Here is a 20,262-nt window from a genome sequence, read left to right as displayed (position 1 = left end):
TTCTACAAGACCAATATGTCTAATGATACCCGTGGCTGCTGGGGTAAGTGACGGAGTCAGCAACTTTGTGCTCCATCACAACTCTTAACATTATGGGTGTCTGGAGAACACCGATTCTGTTAACAACGTAGCAGACAAGGCGGCCCATGACCAGACAGGCCCCTCTGGCATTTGCCAGAATTGCAAGATGGCCAGTCCGGTCCTGGTGGGGACCCCCTATAGTTCCAGTGACAGATCTGAGTGGGGTCTGGTTTTGTGCGGGATAAATTAGGGGCTTTGTTGGTCACATTTTGGGGTACATAATATTTTTAGATCGCTCCCAGTATAAGGCTGGATCACATTCTTGTGTTTTATGCTGAGCACTTACCTCAGGGTTTCCATGTAAATCCCACAAAAATGCGATTCAGACGAAACCCCCAAAGGATCCACCCACCATGAGGCTGATGGAGACTCTATGTACTCCGTTTGGCGTCTGCTCTGGTGGTCTCCATTAAAAGATTGAAATTGAAAAATTTTCTAAATTCTTGCCAAATTTCCGTTTTTTTGTTTGTTTGTTTTTTTAATATAAATAAACACAAGTGATATTGAAGAAATGTTACCATCATGGAGTTCAGTATTTCACGAAAAAACAGTCTCCGGATCAGTGGGATACATTGAAGCCTTCCAGAGATATTACCTCATAAGGTGACACTGCTCAGAATGGTAAGATTTGGACAGGTCAGGAAGGTGAAAACAGGCTCAGGGTTGAAGGGGTTAAAAAAGGCCTTAGCAACCAATATGATCACTTCTCTCATTTTACAACCGGATTCGTCCCTACAGACAGTTCTCTTTATTATGACTGATTATTATTAGAGTAATCCACCGGGAGGTCACTTAGTGATATCACTACTATATGTGGTAGAACCGTCACCTCAGAACCCCACTGTGCTCCGTTACCAGGACGACACTGATGGCCGTCACCGCCGAATGTGCCGGCGAGAATCACACAAGAGATTACCGCAGCTCTGTCTCCTTGGAAACGGCCGCAGCCTATCAGCGCACGCGTTGCTATGGAAACACTGACGCGGCTGTAGTAATGTAGGCCTCAGCAGTCGGTTGCAGGACGGGTGTTACTGCGGCTCTAATGCTGCAGTGACAGCGACACATCACCGGCCGCTCACCCTCCCGCCGGCATACGGCCCCAGTGACCCGGCAGAAGAATGCTGAAGGCGAAGGTGCTGATTGTCGGCCCCAGCGAGGTGAGGGCTGCTGTCCCGGCGTGCTGACGGCTCCGGAGCAGGGGCGGCCTAAGGACGAGCCGCCTGAAGTTGGAGGAGGCGGGAAGGAGATTCTCTAATGCTATTTAGTGTTTCTATAGCTCCTAAGTGCCCCATAATGTGTCCCCCAGTGCTCCCCCATAACAATGACGGCCCTACTGCCCCATAATGTGTCCCCCAGTGCTCCCCCATAACAATGACAGCCCTACTGCCCCCACAATGTTTCCCCCAGGGCTCCCCCATAACAATGACGGCCCTACTGCACCCATAATGCCCAGTGCTCCCCCATAACAATGACGGCCCTACTGCCCCCATAATGTGTCCCCCAGTGCTCCCCCATAACAATGACGGCCCTACTGCCCCATAATGTGTCCCCCAGTGCTCCCCCATAACAATGACAGCCCTACTGCCCCCATAATGTTTCCCCCAGTGCTCCCCCATAACAATGACGGCCCTACTGCACCCATAATGCCCAGTGCTCCCCCATAACAATGACGGCCCTACTGCCCCCATAATGTGTCCCCCAGTGCTCCCCCATAACAATGACAGCTCTAATGCCCCATAATGTGTCCCCCAGTGCTCCCCCATAACAATGACAGCTGTTGTGATCCTAATGGCAGAGGATCTCAGGGTCTTCAGCAAAGTCTGCAAACATAAAAACTAGCTCTTAGGGAGGTGGTAACTGAGCTGACCACATACCTGATCCTAGCCCACAACTAATAGCAGCCGGGGAACGTACCTACGTTGGTTCTAGACGTCTCGCGCCAGCCGGAGATCTAACTAACCCTTTCAGAGAAAATACAGACCTCACTTGCCTCCAGAGAAAGGTACCCCAAAGTAGATACAGGCCCCCAACAAATAATAACGGTGAGGTAAGAGGAAAGGACAAACGTAAGTATGAACTAGATTCAGCAAAGAGAGGCCCACTAAATAATAGCAGAAATATAGAAAGCGGACTTATGTGGTCAGCGAAAAACCCTACAAAAAATATCCACGCTGAATATCCAAGAACCCCCGTACCGACTAACGGTATGGGGGAGAATATCAGCCCCCTAAGAGCTTCCAGCAAAATCAGGAATCACATTATGAACAAGCTGGACAAAAAACAAAATAATACAAATAAACAAAAAACAAGAAAGCAGGACTTAGCTTATGTTGCAAAAATCAGGACCAGTAGACAAGAGCAACCAGACAAGGACTGATTACATGGATGCCAGGCAATGGACTAAGACTCCAGGAAGTTTAAATAGAAACACCCAGAGTCTTAACGAACCAGGTGACTACCAACCTGGGGAAAGAGTATCCAAGAGCCATACCGCGAGTGACCACAAGAGGGAGCCCAAAAGTATAGTTCATAACAGTACCCCCCCTTTAAGGAGGGGTCACCGAACCCTCACTACGACCACCAGGGTGATCAGGATGGGCAGCGTGAAAGGCACGAACCAAATCGGCCGCATGAACATCAGAGGCGACCACCCAGGAATTATCCTCCTGACCATAGCCCTTCCATTTGACCAGATACTGAAGCCTCCGTCTAGAGAGACGAGAATCTAAGATCTTCTCCACCACATACTCCAACTCGCCCTCAACCAAGACCGGAGCAGGAGGGTCAACAGCAGGAACCACAGGCACAATGTACCGCCGCAACAAAGACCTATGGAACACATTGTGAATAGCAAACGACACAGGAAGATCCAAACGAAAAGACACCGGATTAAGGACCTCCAAAATTCTATAAGGACCAATGAAGCGAGGCTTAAACTTAGGAGAGGAAACCTTCAGAGGGACAAACCGAGAAGACAACCAAACCAAATCCCCAACACGAAGTCGGGGACCCACACCGCGGCGGCGGTTGGCAAAACGCTGAGCCTTCTCCTGTGACAACTTCAAGTTGTCCACCACATGATTCCAAGTCCGCTGCAACCTATCAACCACAGAATCCACCCCATGACAGTCAGAAGGCTCAACATGACCCGAGGAGAAACGAGGATGAAAACCAGAGTTGCAGAAAAATGGCGAAACCAAAGTAGCGGAACTAGCCCGATTATTGAGGGCAAACTCAGCCAACGGCAAGAAGGTCACCCAATCATCCTGATCCGCAGAAACAAAACATCTCAAATAAGCCTCCAGCGTCTGATTAGTTCGCTCCGTTTGGCCATTAGTCTGAGGATGAAAGGCAGACGAGAACGACAGATCAATGCCCATCTTAGCACAAAAAGATCGCCAGAATCTGGACACAAACTGGGATCCTCTGTCAGACACGATATTCTCAGGAATGCCGTGCAAACGAACCACATTCTGAAAAAACAAAGGAACCAGATCGGAAGAGGAAGGCAACTTAGGCAAGGGCACCAAATGGACCATCTTGGAAAAACGATCACACACCACCCAGATGACAGACATTCCCTGAGACACCGGAAGATCTGAAATGAAATCCATGGAAATGTGTGTCCAAGGCCTCTTCGGGACGGGCAAGGGCAAAAGCAACCCGCTGGCACGAGAACAGCAAGGCTTAGCCCGAGCACAAGTCCCACAGGACTGCACAAAAGAACGCACATCCCGTGACAAGGAAGGCCACCAAAAGGACCTAGCCACCAAATCTCTGGTACCAAAAATCCCAGGATGCCCTGCCAACACCGAGGAATGAACCTCGGAAATAACTCTGCTGGTCCATTTATCAGGAACAAACAGTCTATCAGGTGGACAAGAGTCAGGTCTGTTGTGAATTTACTTTTTGGCTCCCTCTAGTGGCTACTAGTGATTTGACTCTGGGGTTGTCAGTCATTCCTTTTATGCTCACCTGGGTCGTTAGGTCAGGGGTGTTGCTATATAAGCTCCCTGGACCTTCAGTTCAATGCCTGGCAACGTTGATATCAGAGCTAATCTGTAGTGCTCTTGTCTACTGATCCTGGTTCCTGCTTGATTAAGCTAAGTCTGCTTTTTTGCTTTTTGCAATTCGTTTTTGTTTGCATTTTTTGTCCAGCTTGTATATTATCTGTATCCTGACCTTGCTGGAAGCTCTAGGGCGGCTGGTGTTCTCCCCCCGGGCCGTTAGACGGTTCGGGGGTTCTTGAATCTCCAGTGTGGATTTTTGATAGGGTTTTTGTTGACCATATAAGTTATCTTACTATATTCTGCTATTAGTAAGTGGGCCTCTCTGTGCTAAACCTAGTTCATCTCTGTGTTTGTCATTTCCTCTTACCTCACCGTTATTATTTGTGGGGGGCTTGTATCCTACTTTTGGGGTCCTTTCTCTGGAGGCAAGAGAGGTCTTTGTTTTCCTCTTCTAGGGGTAGTTAGCTCTCCGGCTGGCGCGAGACATCTAGCGACCAACGTAGGCATGTTCCCCGGCTACTTCTAGGGTTGGCGTTAGGAGTAGATATATGGTCAACCCAGTTACCACTGCCCTATGAGCTGGATTTTTGTACTTTGCAGACTTGCTGATATCTCTGAGACCCTCGCCATTGGGGTCATAACAGTTTGCCAGGCCAGTACTAAATGTTAAATGCATTGCAGAAGTGGGATTATAAGAAAGAAAGTTCTGAGTTTTTTTTCTCTCTCTCTCATTTTTTTTTTCTTTTCCCCTTTACCTTTGAGTGGCTTGTGATTGCTGCAGACATGAATGTCCAGACCTTGATTACAAGTGTGGACCAGCTTGCTACTCGTGTGCAGGGCATACAAGATTATGTTACCAGAAATCCTATGTCAGAACCTAAGATACCGATTCCTGAACTGTTTTCCGGAGACCGATTTAAGTTTAGAAATTTCAGGAATAATTGTAAATTGTTTTTGTCCCTGAGACCCTGTTCCTCTGGAGACTCCGCTCAGCAAGTGAAAATTGTTATTTCTTTTTTACGGGGCGACCCTCAGGATTGGGCTTTCTCGCTGGCGCCAGGAGATCCGGCATTCGCTGATATTGATGCGTTTTTTCTGGCGCTCGGTTTGCTTTATGAGGAACCCAATCTTGAGATTCAGGCAGAAAAAGCCTTGCTGGCTATGTCTCAGGGCCAGGACGAGGCTGAGGTGTATTGCCAAAAATTTCGGAAATGGTCCGTGCTGACCCAGTGGAACGAGTGTGCATTGGCTGCAAATTTTAGAAATGGCCTTTCTGAAGCCATTAAGAATGTGATGGTGGGTTTTCCCATTCCCACAGGTCTGAATGATTCCATGGCCCTGGCGATTCAAATTGACCGGCGGTTGCGGGAGCGCAAAACCGCAAATTCCCTCATGGTGTTATCTGAACAGGCACCTGATTTAATGCAATGTGATAGAATCCTGACTAGAAATGAGCGGAAAATTCATAGACGCCAGAATGGCTTGTGTTACTACTGTGGTGATTCTGCACATGTTATCTCAGCATGCTCTAAGCGTTTTACTAAGGTTGTTAGTCCTGTCGCCATTGGTAATTTGCAACCTAAGTTCATTCTATCTGTAACTTTGATTTGCTCACTGTCATCGTATCCTGTCGTGGCGTTTGTAGATTCAGGTGCTGCCCTGAGTCTTATGGATCTGTCATTTGCCAAGCGTTGCGGTTTTGTTCTTGAGCCATTAGAAAATCCTATCCCTCTTAGGGGTATTGACGCTACGCCATTGGCAGAAAATAAGCCGCAGTTTTGGACACAGGTTACCATGTGCATGACTCCTGAACATCGGGAGGTGATACGTTTTCTTGTTCTGCATAAGATGCATGATTTGGTTGTTTTGGGGTTGCCATGGTTACAGACCCATAATCCAGTCTTGGACTGGAAGGCAATGTCAGTGTCAAGTTGGGGCTGTCATGGAATTCATGGAGATTCCCTGCCCGTGTCTATTGCTACTTCTACGCCTTCGGAAGTTCCGGCGTATTTGTCTGATTATCAGGATGTCTTCAGCGAGTCTAGGTCAAGTGCACTGCCTCCTCATAGGGAATGTGACTGTGCAATAGATTTGATTCCAGGCAGTAAGTTTCCTAAGGGAAGACTGTTTAATCTGTCGGTACCTGAACATACCGCGATGCGTTCATATATCAAGGAGTCTCTGGAGAAGGGGCATATCCGTCCTTCTTCTTCCCCTCTTGGTGCGGGATTCTTTTTTGTGGCTAAAAAGGACGGATCTTTGAGGCCTTGTATTGACTATCGGCTTTTGAATAAGATCACTGTCAAATTTCAGTATCCTTTGCCGTTGTTGTCAGACTTGTTTGCCCGGATTAAAGGTGCCAAGTGGTTCACCAAGATAGACCTTCGCGGTGCGTACAACCTTGTGCGCATTAAGCAAGGAGATGAATGGAAAACCGCATTCAATACGCCCGAAGGTCATTTTGAGTACTTGGTGATGCCATTTGGGCTCTCTAATGCACCTTCAGTTTTTCAGTCCTTTATGCATGACATTTTCCGGAAGTATCTGGATAAATTTTTGATCGTTTATCTGGATGATATTCTGGTTTTTTCTGATGATTGGGACTCGCATGTGGAACAGGTCAGGATGGTTTTCAAGATTTTGCGTGAAAATTCTTTGTTTGTTAAAGGCTCAAAGTGTCTCTTTGGTGTACAGAAGGTTCCCTTTTTAGGGTTCATTTTTTCCCCTTCTGCTGTGGAGATGGACCCAGTCAAGGTTCGAGCTATTCATGATTGGACTCAACCCTCGTCAGTTAAGAGTCTTCAGAAGTTCTTGGGTTTTGCTAACTTCTACCGTCGTTTTATCGCTAATTTTTCTAGCGTTGTTAAACCGTTGACGGATATGACCAAGAAAGGCTCTGATGTGGCTAACTGGGCTCCTGCTGCCGTGGAGGCTTTCCAGGAGTTGAAGCGCCGGTTTACTTCAGCGCCTGTTTTGTGCCAGCCTGATGTCTCACTTCCCTTTCAGGTTGAAGTGGATGCTTCGGAGATTGGGGCAGGGGCCGTTTTGTCGCAGAGAGGCCCTGGTTGCTCTACTATGAGACCTTGTGCCTTTTTCTCTAGGAAGTTTTCGCCGGCAGAGCGAAATTATGATGTGGGCAATCGGGAGTTGTTGGCCATGAAGTGGGCATTTGAGGAGTGGCGTCATTGGCTCGAGGGTGCTAAGCATCGTGTGGTGGTCTTGACTGATCACAAAAATCTGATGTACCTCGAGTCTGCTAAACGCCTGAATCCTAGACAGGCCCGCTGGTCATTGTTTTTCTCCCGTTTTGACTTTGTGGTTTCGTATTTACCAGGTTCTAAGAATGTGAAGGCCGATGCTCTGTCTAGGAGCTTTGTGCCTGATGCTCCTGGAGTCGCTGAACCTGTGGGTATTCTTAAGGAAGGAGTTATCCTGTCAGCTATTTCTCCAGATCTGCGACGTGTGTTGCAGAGATTTCAGGCTGGTAGGCCTGACTCTTGTCCACCTGACAGATTGTTTGTGCCTGCTAAATGGACCAGCAGAGTCATTTCCGAGGTTCATTCCTCAGTGTTGGCAGGGCACCCGGGAATTTTTGGCACCAGAGATCTGGTGGCCAGGTCCTTTTGGTGGCCTTCCTTGTCAAGAGATGTGCGGTCATTTGTGCAGTCCTGTGGTACTTGTGCTCGAGCTAAGCCTTGCTGTTCTCGTGCCAGCGGGTTGCTCTTGCCCTTGCCTGTCCCGAAGAGACCTTGGACACACATCTCTATGGATTTCATTTCGGATCTTCCGGTGTCTCAGGGCATGTCTGTCATCTGGGTGATATGTGATCGTTTCTCCAAGATGGTCCATCTGGTTCCTTTGCCCAAACTGCCTTCCTCTTCTGATCTGGTTCCTGTGTTCTTCCAGAACGTGGTTCGTTTGCACGGCATTCCTGAGAATATTGTGTCGGACAGAGGATCCCAGTTTGTTTCCAGGTTCTGGCGATCCTTTTGTGGTAGGATGGGCATAGATTTGTCGTTTTCGTCCGCTTTTCATCCACAGACTAACGGACAAACGGAACGAACTAATCAGACTCTGGAGGCGTATTTGAGGTGTTTTGTCTCTTCTGATCAGGATGATTGGGTGACCTTCTTGCCGTTGGCTGAATTTGCCCTTAATAATCGGGCTAGTTCTGCCACCTTGGTTTCGCCATTTTTCTGCAACTCTGGTTTCCACCCTCGTTTTTCCTCGGGACATGTGGAGCCTTCTGACTGTCCTGGGGTGGATTCTGTGGTGGATAGGTTGCAGCGGATCTGGAATCATGTGGTGGACAACTTGAAGTTGTCACAGGAGAAGGCTCAGCGTTTTGCCAACCGCCGCCGCGGTGTGGGTCCCCGACTTTGTGTTGGGGATTTGGTATGGCTGTCTTCTCGATTTGTTCCTATGAAGGTCTCCTCTCCCAAATTTAAGCCTCGATTCATTGGTCCTTACAAGATATTGGAGATCCTTAATCCTGTATCCTTTCGCCTGGATCTTCCGGTGTCGTTTGCCATTCACAACGTATTTCATAGGTCCTTGTTGCGGCGGTACGTTGTGCCTGTGGTTCCTTCTGCTGAGCCTCCTGCTCCGGTGTTGGTTGAGGGCGAGTTGGAGTACGTGGTGGAGAAGATCTTAGATTCTCGTCTCTCCAGGCGGAGGCTTCAGTACCTGGTCAAGTGGAAGGGCTATGGTCAGGAGGATAATTCCTGGGTGGTCGCCTCTGATGTGCATGCGGCCGATTTAGTTCGTGCCTTTCACGCCGCTCATCCTGATCGCCCTGGTGGTCTTGGTGAGGGTTCGGTGACCCCTCACTAAGGGGGGGGTACTGTTGTGAATTTACTTTTTGGCTCCCTCTAGTGGCTACTAGTGATTTGACTCTGGGGTTGTCAGTCATTCCTTTTATGCTCACCTGGGTCGTTAGGTCAGGGGTGTTGCTATATAAGCTCCCTGGACCTTCAGTTCAATGCCTGGCAACGTTGATATCAGAGCTAATCTGTAGTGCTTTTGTCTACTGATCCTGGTTCCTGCTTGATTAAGCTAAGTCTGCTTTTTTGCTTTTTGCAATTCGTTTTTGTTTGCATTTTTTGTCCAGCTTGTATATTATCTGTATCCTGACCTTGCTGGAAGCTCTAGGGCGGCTGGTGTTCTCCCCCCGGGCCGTTAGACGGTTCGGGGGTTCTTGAATCTCCAGCGTGGATTTTTGTTAGGGTTTTTGTTGACCATATAAGTTATCTTACTATATTCTGCTATTAGTAAGTGGGCCTCTCTGTGCTAAACCTAGTTCATCTCTGTGTTTGTCATTTCCTCTTACCTCACCGTTATTATTTGTGGGGGGCTTGTATCCTACTTTTGGGGTCCTTTCTCTGGAGGCAAGAGAGGTCTTTGTTTTCCTCTTCTAGGGGTAGTTAGCTCTCCGGCTGGCGCGAGACATCTAGCGACCAACGTAGGCATGTTCCCCGGCTACTTCTAGGGTTGGCGTTAGGAGTAGATATATGGTCAACCCAGTTACCACTGCCCTATGAGCTGGATTTTTGTACTTTGCAGACTTGCTGATATCTCTGAGACCCTCGCCATTGGGGTCATAACACAGGTCTACCAGCCTGAAATCTCTGCAACACACGTCGCAAATCAGGAGAAATGGCCGACAAAATCACTCCCTCTTTAAGAATACCAGCCGGCTCTGAGACTCCAGGAGAGTCAGGCACAAAGCTCCTAGAGAGAGCATCAGCCTTCACATTTTTCGAACCAGGCAGGTATGAGACCACAAAGTCAAAACGGGAGAAAAACAATGACCAACGAGCCTGTCTAGGATTCAGGCGTTTAGCAGACTCGAGATACATCAGATTTTTGTGATCAGTCAAGACCACCACACGATGCTTAGCTCCCTCGAGCCAATGACGCCACTCCTCAAATGCCCACTTCATGGCCAACAACTCCCGATTACCAACATCATAGTTCCGCTCAGCCGGCGAAAACTTCCTGGAAAAGAAAGCACATGGTTTCATCATAGAGCAACCAGAGCCTCTCTGCGACAAAACAGCTCCTGCACCAATCTCAGAAGCATCCACTTCAACCTGAAAGGGAAGTGAGACATCAGGCTGGCACAAAACAGGCGCCGAAGTAAACCGGCGCTTCAGCTCCCGGAAGGCCTCAATGGCCGCAGGAGCCCAATTAGCGACATCAGAACCTTTCTTGGTCATATCCGTCAGAGGTTTAACAACGCTAGAAAAGTTAGCAATAAAACGACGGTAGAAATTAGCAAAACCCAAAAACTTCTGAAGACTCTTAACAGACGTGGGTTGAGTCCAATCATGAATAGCTCGGACCTTGACTGGGTCCATCTCCACAGCAGAAGGGGAAAAAATAAAACCCAAAAAGGAAACCTTCTGCGCTCCAAAGAGACACTTTGAGCCCTTCACAAACAAAGCATTATCACGCAAAACCTGAAACACCATCCTGACCTGCTTTACATGAGAATCCCAATCATCAGAAAAAACTAAAATGTCATCCAGATAAACAATCACAAATTTATCTAGATACTTCTGGAAGATGTCATGCATAAAGGATTGAAACACTGAAGGAGCATTAGAGAGCCCAAAAGGCATCACCAAGTACTCAAAATGACCTTCGGGCGTATTAAATGCAGTTTTCCATTCATCTCCCTGCCTAATGCGCACAAGGTTGTACGCACCACGAAGATCTATCTTGGTGAACCAACAGGCACCCTTAATCCGAGCAAACAAGTCCGACAATAGTGGCAGAGGGTATTGAAATGTAACCGTGATTTTATTCAGAAGCCGATAGTCTATACAAGGTCTCAAAGATCCGTCTTTCTTGGCCACAAAAAAGAATCCCGCACCAAGAGGGGAAGAGGATGGACGAATATGTCCTTTCTCCAAAGACTCCTTTATATAAGAACGCATCGCGGCATGCTCAGGTACCGACAGATTAAATAATCGTCCCTTAGGAAACTTACTACCAGGAATCAAATCTATAGCGCAGTCACAGTCCCTATGAGGAGGAAGAGCACTGGACCTGGACTCACTGAACACATCCTGATAGTCAAGCAAATACTCAGGAACTTCTGAAGGAGTGGAGGAAGCAATAGACACCAACGGGGAATGGCAATGAATTCCCTGACAACCCCAACTTGACACAGACATAGCCCTCCAATCCAGAACAGGATTATGAGCCTGTAACCATGGCAGACCCAAAACGACCAAATCATGCATTTTATGCAGAACAAGAAAACGAATCACCTCCCGATGTTCAGGAGTCATGCACATGGTCACTTGTGTCCAATACTGCGGCTTATTCTCCGCCAATGGCGTAGCATCAATTCCTCTAAGAGGAATAGGATTTTCCAAAGGCTCCAGAACAAAACCACAGCGCCTGGCAAACGACAGGTCCATAAGACTCAGGGCAGCGCCTGAATCCACAAACGCCATAACAGGGTAGGAAGACAATGAGCAAATTAAAGTCACAGACAAAATAAATTTAGGCTGCAAGTTACCAACGGCGACAGGACTAACAAACTTTGTTAGGCGTTTAGAGCATGCTGATATAACGTGTAGAATCACCACAGTAAAAACACAACCCATTCTGACGTCTATGATTTTGCCGTTCAGTTCTAGTCTGAATTCTAGCACATTGCATTAAATCAGGCGTCTGTTCAGACAACACCGCCAAAGGATTAGCGGATTTGCGCTCCCGCAAACGCCGATCAATCTGAATGGCCAGCGTCATAGAATCACTCAGACTTGTAGGAATGGGAAAGCCCACCATCACATTCTTAATGGTTTCAGAAAGGCCATTTCTGAAATTTGCGGCCAGAGCACACTCATTCCACTGAGTAAGCACGGACCATTTCCGAAATTTTTGGCAATACACTTCGGCTTCATCCTGGCCCTGAGAAATAGCCAGCAAAGCCTTCTCTGCCTGAATTTCAAGATTGGGCTCCTCATAAAGCAATCCGAGCGCCAGAAAAAACGCATCAATATTCGCCAATGCCGGATCTCCTGGCGCCAATGAGAAAGCCCAATCCTGAGGGTCGCCCTGCAAGAAGGAGATAACAATTTTAACTTGCTGAGCTGAGTCTCCAGACGAACGAGGTCTCAAAGATAGAAACAATTTACAATTATTCCTAAAATTCCTAAATTTAAATCGATCTCCAGAGAACAGCTCAGGAATATGAATCTTAGGCTCTGACATAGGACTGCTATTAACAAAATCCTGAATGCCCTGCACACGAGCAGCAAGCTGATCCACACTAGTAATCAGAGTTTGCACATTCATGTCTGCAGCAGAGTTTCAAGCCATTCAGAGATAAAGGGGAAGGAAGAAAAAAAACAAAACTCAGAACTTCTTTTTCTTTTAATCCCACTTCTGCAATGCATTAACTATTCAGTGGCCTGGCATACTGTTGTGATCCTAATGGCAGAGGATCTCAGGGTCTTCAGCAAAGTCTGCAAACATAAAAACTAGCTCTTAGGGAGGTGGTAACTGAGCTGACCACATACCTGATCCTAGCCCACAACTAATAGCAGCCGGGGAACGTACCTACGTTGGTTCTAGACGTCTCGCGCCAGCCGGAGATCTAACTAACCCTATCAGAGAAAATACAGACCTCACTTGCCTCCAGAGAAAGGTACCCCAAAGTAGATACAGGCCCCCAACAAATAATAACGGTGAGGTAAGAGGAAAGGACAAACGTAAGTATGAACTAGATTCAGCAAAGAGAGGCCCACTAAATAATAGCAGAAATATAGAAAGCGGACTTATGTGGTCAGCGAAAAACCCTACAAAAAATATCCACGCTGAATATCCAAGAACCCCCGTACCGACTAACGGTATGGGGGAGAATATCAGCCCCCTAAGAGCTTCCAGCAAAATCAGGAATCACATTATGAACAAGCTGGACAAAAAACAAAATAATACAAATAAACAAAAAACAAGAAAGCAGGACTTAGCTTATGTTGCAAAAATCAGGACCAGTAGACAAGAGCAACCAGACAAGGACTGATTACATGGATGCCAGGCAATGGACTAAGACTCCAGGAAGTTTAAATAGAAACACCCAGAGTCTTAACGAACCAGGTGACTACCAACCTGGGGAAAGAGTATCCAAGAGCCATACCGCGAGTGACCACAAGAGGGAGCCCAAAAGTATAGTTCATAACAGACAGCCCTACTGCCCCCATAATGTGTCCCCCAGTGCTCCCCCATAACAATGACAGCCCTACTGCCCCCATAATGTGTCCCCCAGTGTGCCCTCATAACAATGACGGCCCTACTGCCCCCATAATGTGTCCCCCAGTGCTCCCCCATAACAATGACGGCCCTACTGCCTCCATAATTTTTTCCCCCAGTGCTCCCCCATAACAATGATGGCCCTACTGCCCCCATAATGTGTCCCCCAGTGCTCCCCCATAACAATGACAGATCTAATGCCCCATAATGTGTCCCCCAGTACTCCCCCAAAACAATGACAGCCCTACTGCCTCCATAATGTGTCCCCCAGTGCTCCCCCATAACAATGACGGCCCTACTACCCCCATAATATGTCCCCCAGTGCTCCCCCTTAACAATGACGGCCCCACTGCCCCCATAATGGGTCCCCCAGTGCTCCCCCATAACAATGACAGCTCTAATGCCCCATAATGTGTCCCCCAGTGCTCCCCATAACAATGACGGCCTTACTGCCCCCATAATGTGTCCCCCCGTGCTCCCCCATAACAATGACGGCCCTACTGCCCCCATAATGTGTCCCCCAGTGCTCCCCCATAACAATAACGGCCCTACTGCCCCCATAATGTGTCCCCCAGTGCTCCCCCATAGCAATGACGGCCCTACTACCCCCATTATGTGTCCCCCCGTGCTCCCCCATAACAATGACGGCCCTAATGCCCCCATAATGTGTCCCCCAGTGCTCCCCCATAACAATGACTGCCCTACTACCCCCATAATGTGTCCCCAGTGCTCCCCCATAACAATAATGGCCCTACTGCCCCCATAATGTGTCCCCCAGTGCTCCCCCATAAGAATGACAGCCCTAATGCCCCCATAATGTGTCCCCCAGTGCTCCCCCATAACAATGACAGCTCTAATGCCCCATAATGTGTCCCCCAGTGCTCCCCATAACAATGACGGCCTTACTGCCCCCATAATGTGTCCCCCCGTGCTCCCCCATAACAATGACGGCCCTACTGCCCCCATAATGTGTCCCCCAGTGCTCCCCCATAACAATAACGGCCCTACTGCCCCCATAATGTGTCCCCCAGTGCTCCCCCATAACAATGACGGCCCTACTACCCCCATTATGTGTCCCCCCGTGCTCCCCCATAACAATGACGGCCCTAATGCCCCCATAATGTGTCCCCCAGTGCTCCCCCATAACAATGACTGCCCTACTACCCCCATAATGTGTCCCCAGTGCTCCCCCATAACAATAATGGCCCTACTGCCCCCATAATGTGTCCCCCAGTGCTCCCCCATAACAATGACTGCCCTACTACCCCCATAATGTGTCCCCAGTGCTCCCCCATAACAATAATGGCCCTACTGCCCCCATAATGTGTCCCCCAGTGCTCCCCCATAAGAATGACAGCCCTAATGCCCCCATAATGTGTCCCCCAGTGCTCCCCCATAACAATGACGGCCCTACTACTCCCATAATGTGACCCAGTGCTCCCCCATAACAATGATGGCCCTAATGCCCCATAATGTGTCCCCCAGTGCTCCCCCATAACAATGACGGCCCTAATGCCCCATAGGTCATTAAGGTCAAAAGAGGCTGGGTCATGAAGGGGTTAATAGCAGTCAGACTGGGCAGTGTGGTCCATGTATGGACTGTGAAGTATGCCGATCTGAACCCGGCCTTAGGGTAAGTTCCTCGCTAGTATCAGACAAACGGAAATCTGAACCAAATCAGATTTTCTTGCTAGCTGAAGCTGAGGCCGTCCCTGATTATTTTGGGGTCTATCTGTGTTTGGTGTCAGGAATTTTCCAATCTAAAAACGGACACATAACAGAACTGAACAGACCCTATAATAACCTTTGGGGTCCCTCTGCTCCTGTTTACATGACTTGGCAAACAAATCTGTTTTGGACTTGATTTCCAGTTGACTGTTCCTAAGGCGGACACGTGAACTGAGCTTTACTGTGGACCCAGTCTTGATGACATCCATCCGCCAAAAGACCCGACAAAAGGTTTTATTACCTTCCCATCACTAACAGGGAGTGCCATATTTCATCATGGTGTCACCCTTTTATGATTTTGCTGTCATAAGGATTCTGTCATTTTTTAATGTTTTTATTTTGTTTGTTTTTTTTGCAGTGTGGAAAAACGACTTTGGCAAACTTTTTAGCTGATGCAACAGAAAATATTGGGGGAGAATACAATCCAACCCAAGGTGTAAGGTAATGTATCAACCCATGTTGTAGTCTGCAGGACGTGATGCCATTGTACCACCAGAACCTTCTACATAGCGGTAGATTATAGCAATGATCACTTGAATAGTATCTGATCTGCAGTCCCTGGGAGATGACCACTATTGTACGGAGCTGTGCTGTTCTGGCTCCACATTCTGCTTACATCTTACCAGACCATGAGTTGTGACGAGGATAGGTCAACAATATCAAAATAATCGAGAACCCCTTGAACTCCTGATCATGAGGACTCTTGGCCCTTCAAGATTTCAAAGATGGCATTTGGTTCCCACCCCTATTACTGCTATAATTGCAGGTGTTGGGAAGTTGACGTGGAGTCTTCTACTTTGGTAGATGATCTCATTGGCTGAGCGGTGTGGCGCGGCTTTGGCGTGAGATTTGAATCCCGCGACACTCATTGGCTCAACCGGCAGCAGCTCAGCCAATGGCATTGGCTGAACCGCCCATGGCCGTGCAGTTTTGGCGGGTGATTCAAATCCCAATTTGAATCCCGCACCGCTCATTGGCTGAGTGCCAGGGGCGCTCAGCCAATGAGCAATGCCGCGTGGCTTTGGCGGGAGATTTGAATCTATCAAAGCCGCACGGCACAGCTCATTGGCTGAGCTGCCTCCGGCTGAGCCAATGAGCGGCGCGGGATTCAAATCCCCCTGCCCCGCCGGCTAAGCCAATGAGCGGTATGTTGGAAAGCGCAAATGGTGTGACACATGTCCACTGCTCCTGTTAGCACCACTAAGGATACACAGATGATCATTTCACCGCACTCCTGATGCAATAACATCGGGCCTATTTCTAGTGAGAAAATCGCAGATGTTATCTGCCCCATAGAGTAACACTGGGCCAAGTGCCATGTAATGTTTTAGCGCATATCATTCGGCCTTATTGTACGGCAGTGTGACTCCAGCCTAAGAGTCCAACTCTTTTATTAAGGCCGGAGTCACACGGCTGTAGATGTTCTCCTTGGATTGATTATGCTAATGACACTGATGAATCTTTGATGAGAGATGTGACTCATGGCTCATTGTAAGGAGAAGATGGAGAACCAAATTCCTCAATTTGTTCCATTGTGTGAGTCCATGGACATTGGATGCACCCATAGACTTGAATTGATGAGTCTCATCCGATTTCTAAGTGAAATCACAGCATGCCCGATTCTGTCAGTGGAAAAAATCAGTCATCAGCACTGCCCCATTGATTAGCATTGGTGTGCGTGCTATTGGATAAAACATCGGCTAGCACTCGTCCGATGTATACGGCGGTGTGGGCGAGCCCTAGTGCGGAGATCCAGGTTTACTGTGTGCAATGTCAGAAAACATAACTGTCATGCATTACCAAGTCAAGAAGCCAGATGTTTTGGAACAACCTGTGTTGATTTTTGTGTGTGGGTTGTGGAGATCCAGCTACTGCTTGGAGTCTTACAAGAAATGTTCCCTGGACGCATACATGGATGATAGCTCTGCAACACATAGAAAGTAACTGTTTTCTTCAGTGAAACCTGTTGATGGCTACTCTGGAAGACAGTGTCTGCCCATCAAAACATTAACCTATTAACCCAACCTTTTAAAACATGACTGGTTGCCTTTCTGGTCGTGTGGGTGAGATGTCCTTGATGCAGCTCTTGTAAATCCAGCTGTTGTAGGGAGTTTCTCCCCAGACAATCTTAGATTATCCACTTAGAATCCCGCTCCTGTAAGGGGACAAGCCCTCTTTCTTATAGGGTCGGTTTTAGTGCTGGTGCAGATCGATTTATTGGACATACACCATTGGCCATGTCAGTAGTATGTGGCTGCTAGACAGGAGCCCTAAGAATCGCCTTGTACCTAATAAATCTGCGGCCCTTTTTTTGATTGACCAACCTGGCATAACATCACAGGAACAGTACAGACCAAAAGTTTGGACACACCTTCTCATTTTAAGATTTTTCTGTATTTTCATGACTATGAAAATTGTACATTCACACTGAAGGCATCAAAACTATGAATTAACACATGTGGAATTTATACTTAACAAAAAATGTGAAACAACTGAAAATATGCCTTATATTCTAGGTTCTTCAAAGTAGCCACCTTTTACTTTGATGACTGCTTTGCACACTCTTGGCATTCTCTTGATGAGCTTCAAGAGGTAGTCACCGGAAATGGTTTTCACTTCACAGGTGTGCCCTGTCAGGTTTAATAAGTGGGATTTCTTTCCTTATAAATGGGTTTGGGACCATCAGTTGTGTTGAGCAGAGGTCTGGAGGATACACAGCTGATAGTCCTACTGAATAGACTGTTATAAATTGTATTATGGCAAGAAAAAAGCAGCTAAGTAAAGAAAAACGAGTGGCCATCATTACTTCAAAAAATGAAGGTCAGTCAGTCCGAAAAATTGGGAAAACTTTGAAAGTGTCCCCAAGTGCAGTGGCAAAAACCATCAAGCGCTACAAAGACACTGGCTCACATGAGGACTGCCCCAGGAAAAGAAAACCAAGAGTCACCTCTGCTTCTGAGGATAAGTTTATCCGAGTCACCAGCCTCAGAAATCGCAGGTTAACAGCAGCTCAGATTAGAGACCAGGTCAATGCCACACACAGTTCTAGCAGCTGACACATCTCTACAACAACTGTTAAGAGGAGACTTTGTGCAGCAGGCCTTCATGGTAAAATAGCTGCTAGGAAACCACTGCTAAGGACAGGCAACAAGCAGAAGAGACTTGTTTGGGCTAAAGAACACAAGGAATGGACAATAGACCAGTGGAAATCTGTGCTTTGGTCCGATGAGTCCAAATTTGAGATCTTTGGTTCCAACCACCGTGTCTTTGTGCGACGCAGAAAAAGGTGAACAGATGGACTTTACATGCCTGGTTCCCACCGTGAAGCATGGAGGAGGAGGTGTGATGGTGTGGGGGTGCTTTGCTGGTGACACTGTTGGGGATTTATTCAAAATTGAAGGCATACTGAACCAGCATGGCTACCACAGCATCTTGCAGCGGCATGCTGTTCCATCCGGTTTGCGTTTAGTTGGACCATCATTTATTTTTCAACAGGACAATGACCCCAAACACACCTCCAGGCTGTGTAAGGGCTATTTGACCAAGAAGGAGAGTGATAGGGTGCTACGCCAGATGACCTGGCCTCCACAGTCCCCAGACTTGAACCCAATCGAGATGGTTTGGGGTGAGCTGGACCGCACAGTGAAGGCAAAAGGGCCAACAAGTGCTAAGCATCTCTGGGAACTCCTTCAAGATTGTTGGAAGACCATTCCCGGTGACTACGTCTTGAAGCTCATCAAGAAAATGCCAAGAGTGTGCAAAGCAGTCATCAAAGCAAAAGGTGGCTACTTTGAAGAACCTAGTATATAAGACATAGTTTCAGTTGTTTCACGCTTTTTTGTTAATTATATAATTCCACATGTGTTAATTCATAGTTTTGATGCCTTCAGTGTGAATGTACAATTTTCATAGTCATTAAAATACAGAAAAATCTTTAAATGAGAAGGTGTGTCCAAACTTTTGGTCTGTAGTACTGTACATCACACAGCAACGGCGATGTGGCACCAGCCTGGGTAATCAAAAGAAGAGCTGCAGATGCCTCCAGGTAAGAGGAGGTTCTCAGTGCTCCCATCCAGTAGCCACAGATTACTGACTTTGCCGATGGACCAAAGTCTGTGAATCAGTTTGCACCTACTCTAGTAGCTAGTGGCACCAGAAAGCAGTTTCTTTCTTCCAGACGAGAGATAATTTTCTTACCAAATCCTTGTGCACTCTGCAATAGATTCTGTTAGGCTGGGTTCACACTGCGTGTCTGGCGTCCGTTAGACGGACTACGTTACACTGTGGCATAACACGATGTAACGTAGTCTGTTTAATGCCGCCATTGACTCCAATGTCGGACGCATCACTAGCTGCAGCCCGCGTCCCAGGGATGTGCCGTCATTGAGTGACGGACCCTGGGACGCGGGCTGCAGCGTTTCCGGGTCCGTCACTGCTAGCGCAGATAGAGCATCTGCTAGCTCTATCTGCCCTAGCGCGATGGCATACCGGCACTTATGTTTACAGCAGCCCGTTACCGTATGTGTTGAACAGGCTGCTGTAAACGTAATGTGAACCTAGCCTTATGGAAGAGAATAAGTGATTTACATGACTGCAGAACTGCACCCCTATTCTTTAATGTCTTCGGTTCAACAACATTGGAAATGTTTCAAATGTTCATACCCAGATTTCCTGACATACATACAAGCCCTTTTCCTTGTGTGTTGCCATTTAATAAAAATATAGTTTACCATCTGTTGACTCGTATTATAATCCCTCACCAGTCCAACTGGTGAACTGTGTCTCATTACAAATTTACAATTGTCCCGTCACAGAGCTGTCAGCTCTGCTGTAATGCCCCTTCATCCCCACCCTCCCACTGGCTGCCTGTCAGATGGAAGCTGAAGCAGGAGATGACTACAGCTGCAAATGTGTTTGTAATGAGACAAAGTTCAGTGCTGCTGTACTGTGTTATAATCACACACAGCTCTGCAGTGAAATCTGGAGATCAGGCTGTCAGTCATTACATGTCTCAACAGATAAAGCCCCCTTTTCATTTAAAATGAGCTCTGGAGGCAGAATCTCATGCAGCTTAGTGTTTTGCCCACAAAACTTGTCACGTGAAAAACTCTATTCACCTGCAGATGTTGGATTAACCTACAGGTTAAGAGCGTTCTGAGCCTGCCTAGCACCGATA

The 20,262-nt window shown here is 47.5% G+C and overlaps 1 protein-coding gene across 1 annotated transcript in view; it reads left to right on the top strand.

Moving 5' to 3' along the window:
* Positions 1-1,014: 1,014 nt before the first annotated feature.
* The window catches only part of IFT22 (intraflagellar transport 22), a 37,441-nt gene continuing 18,193 nt past the window's right edge, over positions 1,015-20,262 (top strand). The window contains exons 1-2 of the mRNA XM_077294429.1: positions 1,015-1,238; positions 15,445-15,527. Coding sequence (XP_077150544.1) covers positions 1,200-1,238; positions 15,445-15,527 — 122 coding nt within the window. The 5' untranslated portion in view covers positions 1,015-1,199. The remainder of the gene's footprint in view (positions 1,239-15,444; positions 15,528-20,262) is intronic.

Source organism: Ranitomeya variabilis, chromosome 3 (genome assembly GCF_051348905.1).
Source record: "Ranitomeya variabilis isolate aRanVar5 chromosome 3, aRanVar5.hap1, whole genome shotgun sequence".
Lineage (NCBI taxonomy): Eukaryota > Metazoa > Chordata > Amphibia > Anura > Dendrobatidae > Ranitomeya > Ranitomeya variabilis.
This window is presented reverse-complemented; position numbering and strand designations above follow the sequence as displayed.